Here is a 13,536-nt window from a genome sequence, read left to right as displayed (position 1 = left end):
GCCTGTTAAGGCTTGATTAGTCAGGAAGGGTTATTAGTAGAGCTCTACCACTAGTCTGTGGGATCTGATGATCAAATGGTAGTTGGTAGATGTAAAAAAGGTTTACACATGTGGTATACTGTATGCTAGTCTGATCTTTAAAAATGATGGCCCGAAAATGAAGAAGATGAGGCAAAGATAGGAAATAATTGAGAGAACACATTTTTCTGAGAAAGAATGTAAGGGCTGTTTAAAGAAGCTTTCTCAAATGAAAGGCTTGCTTATTGTTTGGGATCAGTATATGAAGTAGGTGCAGGGTAAATAACCCCAGTTATTAAGGAATTGGAGGCCAAAGAAGTTGATTACTGAAGATGTGTAAAAGAATTTGCAGGCTATATACACATATTTTGTGATTGCATTAGAGTAAGAAACATGTTGGCAGAGTATGTGAAGGAATGAAAAGTCTTCCCAGAAAAATAGTTTGTGATACTGGAGTTTGGAGGAGAAAATAAGAGTTACAGAGAGGAGAAGAAGGCACAAACCCCAGGAAGATGGTCGTGGAGTCTGATTGCAAAAAAGATGGAAGGGGGATATAGTTTGTAAGCAAGATTTACTAGTGACAAACAATCACAGAATACAGGGGGGCTATTGAGAGTACACGTAAACAAAGTAGGTAAGGAGTAGATTAAATCACTTGACAGAAGCTGTGAAAAAGGTAGATGTTGGGAAAGCAATAGAGGATTTCATTAAGAAGTTAGGGCAGGAGAAAATGCAACAATTAAAGTTATCTTCACTGGATGTTTGGGGAAAAGGTGCAGGGATACTGACAACTAACTTTAAGCACTAACCATTTTGTATACAAGGAAGAAGGTGTAGAGGGCACATTTTGTTTTACAAACATATTGATGTAAAGCAATGCTACTTTGGTAATTCACTATCTTTTTACTAGCAGAATGACAAATGTGCTCTGTGTTTCTTCATTTGGAAAATATAATGCAATCTGCATGTCAATTGCAAAATCCTAGAAGGAAATAGAGAATACATGGCAGTAATAAAAAACAAAATAAAACTATTTTTTTCTGAAATACAAAATTTGACATGTGGAAAAGTAATGACATGACCAAAAGACGAGAAAAGGTGACTGGAGTTCCATCTTATTATGTGGTCTGTATTCCTGAAATGAACTTCCACATGTCATAGTGGGTTGTAAATAGAATGCTAATCTTAAGAGACCTGGTATTTGATAAGATTCTTGGTCCACTTGGAATGAATGACAAATGCATGAAAGTGGGACTGCAAAAAGGGTTGTCTAAAGTCAGTAAAATAAGGTCTTGTCACATTTCAATATTATACTTAAACAAGTTTGTTTAGTAGTTAGACTTTGATATGAAAATGCATTTCAACAACTAGTAAGTTTATGCAACAAAAAAAATTGTCTCCTTGTCTGGCTAAGAATACTTTAAAGCTGAAAGCAAAATTTAAATCACTGAAAACTTTAAACAGGTTCAGTTTCTAAATGTGTAAAAACCTGATATGTGCTGATTGCTGTAGAACAAATGAATTAGTATTGTTAAATCCTTCAGTTAAACACTTATATGGTTATGCTTCTGATTTATATGCAGAGTTGTTATGTTCTTTCATGGTTAGAAATTTTTAACAGAAGGGATTTAAGAAAATGATGAGGATGATGAATGAAGAATTGCAGTCGCAAATATTTCTTTAAAAAAGTAGGATACTTAGCAAGAATAATAAAATAAGTAAGTTTTAACAAAAGGTGCTGCTACTGTACAGTAGTGTGTGTGTGGGCAGCAATAATCAATGAGCTTCTGAGGCTCTGAATCAAAGAACTCACTTGAGATAGGAAAGAAAGAATGTAAGAAGATAAACTATGCTTATTCTCACTATGAAAGAATATATAGTTCTTATGAACTAATGCAACATATAATTAATGCTAAATCAGTGAGCAGATATATTTATTTTGCAACGACGTAAACTTGAGGTCAATACTGAATGGAAGAAATTAGTAAATTAACATGTTCAATATGGGGCAATGCTACTCATACAATGATAAAACATGAACTATGGATCTCTAACTTGAAAGAACAATCTCTATATGAACTGTGCTGTTATACTTGTTAGAAAGAATTATCTAGTAATGAACTTAAATTATTTCTATTTCATCTAGATTGATGCAAGTTATACAAGTTAAGTGTGTCATTGTTGATATTAATAACATTTTATATGTGTCTGTTCTTATTGTTGGTTTACTTTTATGGCATAGTAAAAACAAATTTCTTTCTGTCAAAATGGATATAAACTAGAAATCCATTTTTCTTACTAGAATCATGTTAGGTTTCTGGTTGGTTAAATGACTGTTGATGGAATTAATTACCCAGTATATGCATCAAAACATGTTAAGAGCAGAAAAAGATATACAGAGAGCTGAAGCATTCTGTTACTCTTAAAAGAATGTAGAATGTTACAAGGCAAACGTTTGGTAATGCTTAACAACAGAGGAATTAGTACATTTCTTTACTAATCTATAATACAATATTTTCCTCCTGGCTGATAAAGGAATTATTGCACTTAACACTAAGAAACAAAATAGAAACAGGTGCATGCTCATCTATATGTCTATGTATGGAAAGTGTGTGTGTGTGTGTGTGTGTGTGTGTGTGTGTGTGTGTGTGTGTGTGTGTGTGTGTGTGTGTGTGTGTGTGTGTGTGTGTGTGTGTGTGTGTGTGTGTGCATGCACTGTCCAAACTAGCATTTGTGTCCTTCATACATTTACATTTAAATACTTATACAAAAGCTTTGTATCATCTTTGGTTAAATAAATGATTGAAAACTTTTATCAATATTTAAGGGATGACACACCATGGTTAACCCCTTAAGCACTTTTGTTCTGCCTAGTTCTGCCTCTGAGAATTGGAAAGTGCATGATCCATATAATTAGTCAGCCTCTAATCCCTAGCTCACCAACCCTTGGAAATTAAAGGTAATAGAGAAAAAAATGGTCTAATAGTGGACGGTGTCCACAGCGGTGGAATAAGAATGCATTGAAGTACAAAAGGCTTTCACTGCCAACATCTATAGCAGGCTGTTTTATGTAGTACAATCTTAAGATAATATACTTCCAAATCCACCAGAGTTTTGAAATACTTACTATGTGTTTTATATAATCGCCATAAAAGAAATATACTTCCAAATCCAGCGAGATTTGAAATACTAACTGTTTTGCCATATGCTACTATTTTTAATTTTACCAACAAAGGGCCTATGTAGAAAAATAGAGACAATGTGATGACAAATAATACTATGCCTATTTACTTACATAAAGGATAAAGTACATGTTCTACTTTACCATCAACTTCTGGCTTTATTCTTTTTTTTTTTCAGTCTGTATGGATTGCCTTTTGTCTTTCCCATGCCTTTGTGAAGACTTTTGCTGATTTTAACACTGCTACATTTTTTGAATTGCTTTTCCAATAGTCCGACATCATTTCTTATTGAACCATCCACCTTATAACTTTAACTTGAATATTCATTTATAAATGCATATGCTGTTATTCATATAGGGGTATATTTAATGATCCATATATGAAATAATTGCCAGGCTTTGTGTGCTTTTACTATTAATAATATATAAAATTTAGAAAGACATATACATTACTGCACTTACATATTTTACTTCTCCCACTGGTCCACAGCAAACTGCATAAAATAAGAAACAGAGTATTAGTTAATATCACACAGAGAATTAGACAGTTATTTTTTTATTAGTTTCATTTTACTAGACATTAACAATTACCAACACACTGACAGAATGATCAACATTAATTTTTCTTTGTTTTTCATGACGTGGAATTTGTATACTGTAAGTATCTACTTATGAATCTTTGTAACCATTTATCTGTATCATTTTGCTTCATACTGGTGTATTGTTGTACAATGTGTATTATTAGCTATTCCACAAAGTCTCTATTGTTCTTAAATTATTAAACAACTGTTAATCTTTTTCCTGTAAATAATCTACTAGATATTATATGTTTTCACGTGTGGCAGGTAATTTTTTTACAAATATAATAATTTTTTGAAGTTATTATTCCATGCTAAAGTTTGTACATTTTATTTTCTAAGATTAGTTCACGAGCATAAGGCATGTACTATCATCTCCTTGTTTAAATTATTTTCTTTAGTCCTATTATATATGCACATATATGTTTTACTATTAAAACATTGAACATCAGAATCTAAACCGTTCAAAAATGTGGTTTACATGTTCGATGTTCAGAATATTAATTAGGTTGGAATATCAGCAACCTAACTGAGGTTAAGTCAAATTCGACTTTGGAAGTCCATTGTCCCCTTTGCAACAGTACGTACAAACCAGATCTGTACTGCACAGCATTGATAGTAATGCTTTTGTAGGGGGGCAAGCCACCTGCACCCCCCTGTGGGTGGCTGTGCCACCAACTTCCCCTGCCACTTATATATTCCAACTCCAAGATCGCACTAAAGTGTGGAAAAGGGTAAATCTCCCAATCTGCACTGTCCTGCAATCTCAATACAAAACATCACCCACATATGAGCAAATGCAGAGTGGCATTCGCTGAACAGGAGGCTTGCAGAATTGAAGGTTGGCAATATGGAAATCAGCCAACTAATGTTCATAATTCCCATGTTCACCAAACTGTCATTCTGCATTGTGATAATAAACCCACATATACATATATAGTCACATGATCACACAATTCAAACCTTATCTGACCAGTGTCCTTGAGAAATATAGCAAACTTACTGCACTCGCACCTGCAGTACATCATTAGGGAAACCATCTTAATTATTCCTTCCTCAATAACCTGCCTTGTCTAACAGTTTGTTGAGTATTAGGACCCTATGTGCAAAACAGACTGAAGTATCTCATTAGAAATTGCTATTAGTATCAGTTCTTCCACAATATTTCACAGATAACTCATCAGCATCAAGGGCAAATACAGCTGCTTGACTCCTGCAAAGAGTTATTTAGGTATAATGTTCCCTTATACATTCTAGACCACTACCGTTTTTTAAATATTTCCATAGCATTTATTTGTTTCAACATGATAGCACTTTACCTAGTAGGTCCAATGATTACTATAAAATTCTGTATTCTTGCATTAATTTTGTACATGCTTCTTTTAATCTGCTTGGCCTTAGATCAAAATGTTGCATTTGAATTAGAACAATTGCAACAGTATTTACAATGCATACAATGTCATTATTATCTTATGGATTATTCTTGTATCTACTCTGCTGAAACGTTCTTTGACCATGGCTAAATTGCAAATTGCTAGATTTCTTTTATCCTTGCCACTAGAACAATGACTAAGGTCACACTTGTATACATTGCATTTTTTAGTTTGCCCCCTCCACTCATTCACTCACTTGCTCTAAATGAGATTTTGTGCCATTAACACAACTCATTATGATGGCAAACTGTTGTAACATAATTATGTACCGTATGTTAGGGAGTATTTAATAATAGTCACATGAACCTATTTAACAAGCAGGACGTTACAGAGCATTTTTCAGGCATATCAATGTTAGAATGAGGTACAAGACTTATGGCTAACTGCCTTGGCATGTGTCTTCTCTACATCTCTTGAGGGTGCAGCTTTGCATTCAAGTCTCACTTTTTTAAACTTTAAAGAGAAAAAAAATAGTTTTAAATGTGATCATCAGTAATTGTCTTGTGCTAATCTGTAGCAGAACAGATCTTCTACTTGCACAAAGACAGTTTTGTGCAAGACAGAGTGACTGAAAGGAAAATAACAGTGTATGAATGCATACAATGTGCATGTGTGTTGCAGAATGACCAATTTCACATGAATGTCTTTTTTATTCAAATTTGCTTTCCTTTAAATTTGTCTGAAATTTGCTTTTCCCAAAGTAAGATATCTCAGAAAACAATGACATAGTATACATTGCTTTTGGCATATTTCCCTACTCAAAAGCATGGTCCACAGATATCCTAGTGCCATGAGCCCTGTCTCCCTAAGGAACTTGGATTAGCTGTTGTATGTCACAAGCAAAGGCTTATTAGGATTCTACTAATCCATACCATTGCTGCACAGTACAAATTGGTGTTAGTCCTTGAGTTCCATTTTTGTGCAATACACTTAATGTGACATTTCTGAATCATAAAGTCACCTTCCCAGAGTTTGCACAGCTCTAGCTGATATAAGTGACTCTTACAGGTATATACCAATACCAGATAAACATTGCTCATGAAGCCAACCCAGTTTCTTTATTTTATAATTACTAACATGTAGACCATTTAATAGGTATCTGGAAATGAATTTCCTAAAATTCAGTCATACCTAACTCAGAAAATTAATGTTATTTATGTCTGAACCTTCAGTGTAAGTCCATTTGTTGTACACAGTTTGAAGATAATTGTTATTAAAATCAATGTTACTTTAGAAAAAATATACAACCACTTATTTATGCTATATAAAATAACCACTAAGAGGATGTTCGTGCACTTGAAAACTTCTGATGTAAGATGAATATTCATTGACAGTTTTAAACAATGTTTCTAAATGTTATTTCCTGCTGTATAACTGGGGCAACACAGCTGACAGGCTGCATAAATATGTTATTCCAAGAAGTGGAGCCTGCAAAAATTTGGTTATGACATATGCAGCTGTCTGATGTAACTCATTAAATTTCAGATTTGACATGAGCGTCAGACCACAGTCCCTGTTTCTGTATTGTATTTCTCTTTATTTATATATCAGAATAGTTCATGAGCAGAGTAGCCTATGCAGCTGTTTTACCATAAGTGGGTTTTTAGATGTAATGTATGGTATATTACAGCTTTGGATGAATGACCATGCCTAGAAATCTGAATGCTGTTACAAAATGGCAGGAGTGGAAATCAGATATGTCTTCCACTGCTGAATGCCATCAGTGTAGAAAGGCATGTCTAATTCCTACAATTCTTCCTTCATCTGTTGTGCCTAGCTGGCACATGCCATCAGTACTACATATATCATAGGGTTTGTCAGCGTATAATTTAAACAAACAGCTCAAGTTTTCTGCAATTGTGCCATGGCTCATGAAGCTCAGCAAAATGTATATCTGATCACCCCTTTTGCATTAAGCAATTTGGAGTGAAGAACAGCAACGTTCTCTAGTCTTAGCAATGCAACTGCCAGTGATAACCCACTACAGTATCACAAGCCATCATCATACCCCTTACATCAGTTGGACAAATTCAGGGTAGACAGCCAGGTAGAAGACCTTCAAGAATTTAGTCCGCTGCCTTTACTAGCCATTTTTGTAATTAATCATTTTTCTTTTTCTTCTTTGTTTTCTTTCCCTTTTTCAGTTATGAGTAGTAATTTTAAGGTGGTTTAAATGTCATAAAAAGTGGCTTAAAACTTTAAATCTAAGCAAATTAAATTCTGGAAATTTACATAAATTTATAGTACAAGTATTGTTGACTTTTAAGGTGCACTTTATATATAACTGTAAGTTTCAATTAAAACATAAATAAATAAGCATTTCTTAACTGAATAAGATGAAAAGACACACAGTCCTTCTATTGTGGTAACCTGAGAGCAGCTTCTGTTTAAGTGATTTGGTCAGAGATAAACTGTAGGCAGATGGAGGTTGTAGGAATCAAAGCCAAAATTGCTACACGTTCTAAGCCAACAAGAAAATAGTCTTAAACCTCTGAAGCAAAATGGCAGCCAAATCAAACCAGAAGACATTAGATAATGTTTAGTGTGTAGTGAGCTATTTATATGTATACAAAATCAGTAAAATGTATTGAAAGCCTTAATAATCTGATCACTTTTATTAGCATTTATGTTTCTAACAAATGACTTAATTTTGAATTCTGTTCAGTTTAGCTTTGGAAACAAGTCTTATAGATGCAATATATTTTGTCTAACAAACACCTCTCTCTAAATATCTAAACCTCTATTGCTGCATCAATACCTGATAATGTAATACTTACCTAACTCAAATTATCCCACATTTCTGAAAAAGTTTACTATTGCATATCAAGTAAGTACTTTAATACCAGTCTGGATAACTATATGTATGATTTTAATGGTTTGCATGAGATATGTACGTAAAACCTACTTAATGGGGGCACTGTTATTCCCCACAAATACTGGGCGATATGGTTGAGCTTTTTCCTGTTTCCTTGGCTGTAAGCTTAGGAAGAGTCTATGACCCTATAAGACTATTAATCAATAAGGATAACATTAATCCTTGCCCTTGTTTCAGAAAATAGTGCATTAAACTATTTTATAGGTTGCACTAAACACGTGACAGTAGAGGATGCATTTCATTGTGCAACATAAATAATAGCTCATCTAGACTCATCTCCACCATATATATTTATTGCATTCTAAGTCACAAAATGGCAGTAGACTGTTCTTTGGTAGTGTACTGTTTAGTGTTTGACAACTTTTAATAGTGAATAGATTTATTATTGAACATTATCTGAAAATAAGAATATAATTAATTTTCATTTTACACTATGGATCAGTTAGCTGCAGAAGATTTTGAACACTTGCAGTTTGTGAAGAATTCCAATTTCAACATTTCTTAAATATGACAAGTAATATGCTAATAATAATATTCATATCATTTTGAATGCTTAAGTCATTTGCATTGTTCAGTTTGAACATTGCATGCTGTGAAGCACTTGCTCTGCAATGAACAGGAAAAGTTAAAAAAATGCAGAATACAGTGTCTGTTTTTCATAAAAATCTGGACATCATGTGTTTTAGTCGCACAGTTCTTTTAGTGTTGAAAGAATTTCCTAATTTGAATTCTTCAGAAATAGCTTCTGTTTCAACTAGTAATAGACTGTAAGAGTACATGCATAATTCTGTGCTTTAAAGTTTATAATTACCTCCTGGTGATTTACAGTCAGTGATATTTAGGACAGTACTGGAAGCTGGAAAATGAAAGAAAATTAGGAATTACTCACTGTTTTCTGAAATGAAGAAGCCATGCTGCAGGGATTGCAATTAATTTATTGACATTATTTAAATAGTCAGTCTGAACTGCAGTGCAAATATGTTTGTAAATATATAACAAGAAGTGTTGCAACATGCTATCATAATATAATTTAAACATGTTTTTTGTTTTTATGCAAATGTGGTCTTTACTGGTTTTCATTAGTGTTTCAATAAATTACATGAGAAAAGCTCACATCAAGGAAATCTCAAAATAATGATCATTACTGTGGGACTTGACGTAGCAGTTGATATGAAAGACGTGCAATATGGATGAGACTACCTGACAAATTAGAAAATGAAGATTGGTCCATTTTAAATGAAATTATATGTCCTCATATCCATTGTTAGGATGTACTGAGGAGGAAGTCACATTTGGACACCATCTTTAACAGAATTTGGTGCTAGGGTTGCAAATTGGTCAATTATGGTGACCTAGAAGAAAATAAAAGGGCACAGAAAAAAGGGCACTTGTAGAATTTGGAGCTGAAAAGTAGAGAAATGAGATCTTTCAAAAATAATTTAATTGAGCTGATATGTCTAAACATATCCTAGGCTTCAAGGTGGCTTTATCTATTGGGATTAACTAACTTGAACTTTCCAAAACAGAGGAAAAACTCACTAAGAGAGACAAATTCTGTTGGATGAGAAGTGAAGGTGACTCAAAATGCATTGTTTTGTTCTTTAAGTAGTGGGGGAAATACTGCATCAATCCCTCAGGTCACTACAATTGCAGGGAAAGTTATCATAGACAATGATAATCTCAGAAAGGCCATCAAACAAAAGCAAACAAAATTGTTGCCTATCTGCCATGTAGTAAAGGAGGAGTCTTCCAATTTTATGTTGCTGGTGGCATGGACTTAACACATAAGAAACATTATGGATTCTTCCTTTGGACTAAGGGAGGACATATGTATATATATATATATATATATATATATATATATATATATATATATATATTTATATATATATATATATATATATATATATATATATATATATATATATATATACATATACACACATAGATATAAATATAAGGTGAGGTTAGCACTGGCTTTGGATGTCACTAAGTTAAGAATGACAAACCCCAGTTACATAGCTTATACTACATAAGTACGTGAAAATACCCAGACACTACAATATCAGGGACTTTACTGGAGAAGTTTAAATGATAATATTTCCTCCTGGCAGACCACTGAGTGCTAGGGACGTCATGCAAAAATCTGAATTTTGTTAAGGGAAAATAAATCATTGTTAGGGTATTTGAAGTATTAGTTATGCAGATAATTCTGGGGCCATTTTAAGATCTCTCTCTGTAATTGTGCAGTTATTCCTGTTTTGATTTTGCTTAATAGTTTACCAAGCCTTCATAGAAAATCATTCACTGGCTTCAAATTGACAAAGCAAACAGGAAAATGATACTTGTAGTTATTTTTGCATATACGTGGATGCTTCTGTCTACTACTAACTGTTATGAAAGTCTGGAACAGTTAAACTTTATAATAAGACATTTTGCTACAGCTATGAGATATGTTAGTCGTCCTATTTTACCCATTGACGTTGTTGTCTGAGTTGAAGTCACTTTTGACAAAGAAGAAGGTGCTGTAAAATGAAAGCAGGAAAAATGCTGTTAGATTTTTACACATACATAAGGTTTGTGAAGAAAAAATATCTGTAAGTTAATTTAGTAGATGAGTAATACACTGTTATATATAACAGGAAGCAATAAAACACAGTGAAAGACCATCAAAGAAAGAGCTAATGTACATTGATCTAGACATAAACACGTTATAAAGTACACTTTGTTCTCAAGGAGATAATTCAGTTCTTTACTCGTAAAATGGCTTTTAATTAAACAAATGTAAAACCTTGTTCCAAATATGAGAGATTACATATTTTTCAAAATGTTCAAATCTGTGTTGAGTTCTAGAACACAAGATTTAAAACAAGCATTATCAGAAATAAACAATTTTATAGAATTAAGAGTTTGGAAAATGTAGCCTATAAAGCCTTTAAGCAATCAAAATTCTAATTCTAAAGAATTGTGATCTAGTCTTCAGAAAATAAAATATTACCTATTTATAAAACAAATGTTAAAAACAATTCATTTAGCAATGAAAGAATGCCAGTTTTATGTACATTTGCACTGATGTCTTTTTGTGAAGTCATTAGAATGTGTGCCATAAAACATACAATTAAACTTGTTATTCCAAAAGCAGCAATATATTTTATAATATCAACATATGGTAATATCTCCTGTAGGAGACCAGTTGTCCTAATGGTTCAGGGCTTTTCCTCTATGGAAAAAGTACAATATTCATTTCTGATTTCCAGGGAATGCATGTCCTACTGGTGTCTCTATGGGTTCTTCCCACCTCTGAAAAACATGCGGAGCTGTGAACAATATTACAGACTCTACATATTGCCCTATAGGGGAAAGAATTGTATAGCACAACCACTAAGCATCTAATGTGGTGCACAGTATCCTCAAGATAGAAGAACATTGAAAGACTGTTCACAGTGGCAAGGCTAACATGGCTTTAGGTGATTTGGTTGTATTGACTAATTACACCAATTGGGCATAGGTATTTGTCAATGGTAAGTAAAACAGCTACAGAAAAAAAATGTTTATAATGAAATAAAATTTTAAGACTAAAGGTAGGTAGAGGTAAAGTCATCTGTGATTTCTATATCAAAATGAAATAATTTGGAGTGTGTTTAGTTTTGTTTAATGGTGGAATAATCCAGTTTCTATATTGATCAAGGTCTCAGCCCATTTCTGAAGCAGTGTTTAATAAGTGGAATGAAGACGGAAGATGATAAACAACATGCTTGAAAATGCCTAGTAATGTGAAAACTTATATTTAAAATAACATCATTCTAAGTTCATTTTTGATAACTGTATGATTCAATGATCTATATGTTAGACAAAAAAAAAAAAATGGTACAGTTTACCAGTAGTAGACCCAGGACTAAGTTCATAGTAAAAGTTCAAACATTAAGATTAGGAACTGGGTTGTTTGTAATATTTTGATTTGTAATTTAATACCTTATTGTTTTAATTGCGTTTTGGCCCAGAACATTTGCCTTGAATTTCTTGGGTGGGTTATAAATGGGTTCCTATCACGTAGTTGAACTTTTACAAGTTCGAACCACATATGGTCGAGACCATCAATTTAAATTTGTAGAAGTTTGAGCGTTTGAATGGAAATCTCCATAAGCAGAGGTTTCCATTTTGTTCCATGTGGTGTGATCTCGGATTTGGTATATTTAAGTAGCAGGGGGTGTGGGGGGCTTGCCTCCCTGCTTACAACAATTAATTTTGTTGTCCATTGTTTTTTTTTTCCATAGTCAAAGTTTTGTAACCTCAAACATAATGGTTCGACCATTAGGTTTTCGGAGATATGGGACTTTGACTATGTGATATAGACCTGTTATAAATGAATTTTGAAATAGGAAAACAAGAACCTGCTAAAACAACTTTATAACAAATTCAGAAAGGGACATTCAAGGCATTTTCAATTCTTCCCTGGGTACACAAATACCAACCTCATAAACAGAATGACTAGACCTAAAGTCTTAAGTAACATATATGTAGAACTGTGTAGTGTAGAACCATATGTTACAGATGGAGAGTAGACTTAGGCAGGTATTATGTACAGTATATTGTTCTAATTAAGAAATAGAATGAGATACACAGACTGAGATAATGTGGTGAAACAAAAAGCCTTGTCATATAATATTACAGACAAAAACATTGAGCAAGTTAATCTTTTATTTTTGTAAATAGCATTTTAAAGAAAAGAACATGAATTATTTTAAATGATGTGAATGTGACAGTGATGGTTTTTATAGCAAAGCAAACAACAAGGAGCACTCTGTCTATTAAAATATATTTAATAATGAATAAGCAGCAAGACACAACAGCAAAGCTTTTGAGCAAGGCTCTTTCTCAATGCATAAAAACTCTCTATAACAGACATAATTTATATACATTACCAGACTATCAATTAATACATTTAAATCATATTATAAGCTAAATTAAAGTGCACTATGCAATAAATACTTATATAAAACACCACAATACAATAAATAGACGCTATTTAAAATACTACTTGCTTATACGCTATTAAATATATTTTAATAGACGGAGGGCTCCTTATTGTCTGCTTTGCTGTACTGAGACTGATTCTGTGGAGCACATTGCTATTCAGACATCTAGTCCTTTTATTTGTATTTGATATTTTTCCTTTGCCTGGAACACGTCTTTGAACCAGCCACATGGATTCACAGCCCAGACCTGTATTGGGAAATCAGAATGATGCTAGTTTTGCTGTGGTAACTGCTATGGATAATATGGTCATACCTGAGAGGCTGCATAATTTCCTAATGGTTAGTAAACAGCCATTACTTTCATTAGACTGAAGCTATTAACATGAAAGTGTCTATAAATGAAAAGGAAAAGAGAGACTTGGTGAATAGTTTACGTGTTTTGTCCTCCAAAGTAGAATGCTTTAAGAAGCTACAG

General features: G+C 33.2%; 1 protein-coding gene across 1 annotated transcript in view; it reads right to left on the bottom strand.

Moving 5' to 3' along the window:
• LOC122815033 (mucin-5AC-like) overlaps nt 1-13,536 on the bottom strand; it is a 168,090-nt gene that overhangs the window by 89,935 nt on the left and 64,619 nt on the right. The window contains exons 29-31 of the mRNA XM_044087284.1: nt 10,560-10,610; nt 8,897-8,941; nt 3,662-3,693 (exon numbers count right to left, since the gene is read on the bottom strand). Coding sequence (XP_043943219.1) covers nt 3,662-3,693; nt 8,897-8,941; nt 10,560-10,610 — 128 coding nt within the window. The remainder of the gene's footprint in view (nt 1-3,661; nt 3,694-8,896; nt 8,942-10,559; nt 10,611-13,536) is intronic.

The sequence above is a fragment of the Protopterus annectens genome, chromosome 11.part0 (genome assembly GCF_019279795.1).
Source record: "Protopterus annectens isolate FY-2018-M chromosome 11.part0, PAN1.0, whole genome shotgun sequence".
Classification (NCBI taxonomy): Eukaryota; Metazoa; Chordata; order Ceratodontiformes; family Protopteridae; genus Protopterus; species Protopterus annectens.
This window is presented reverse-complemented; position numbering and strand designations above follow the sequence as displayed.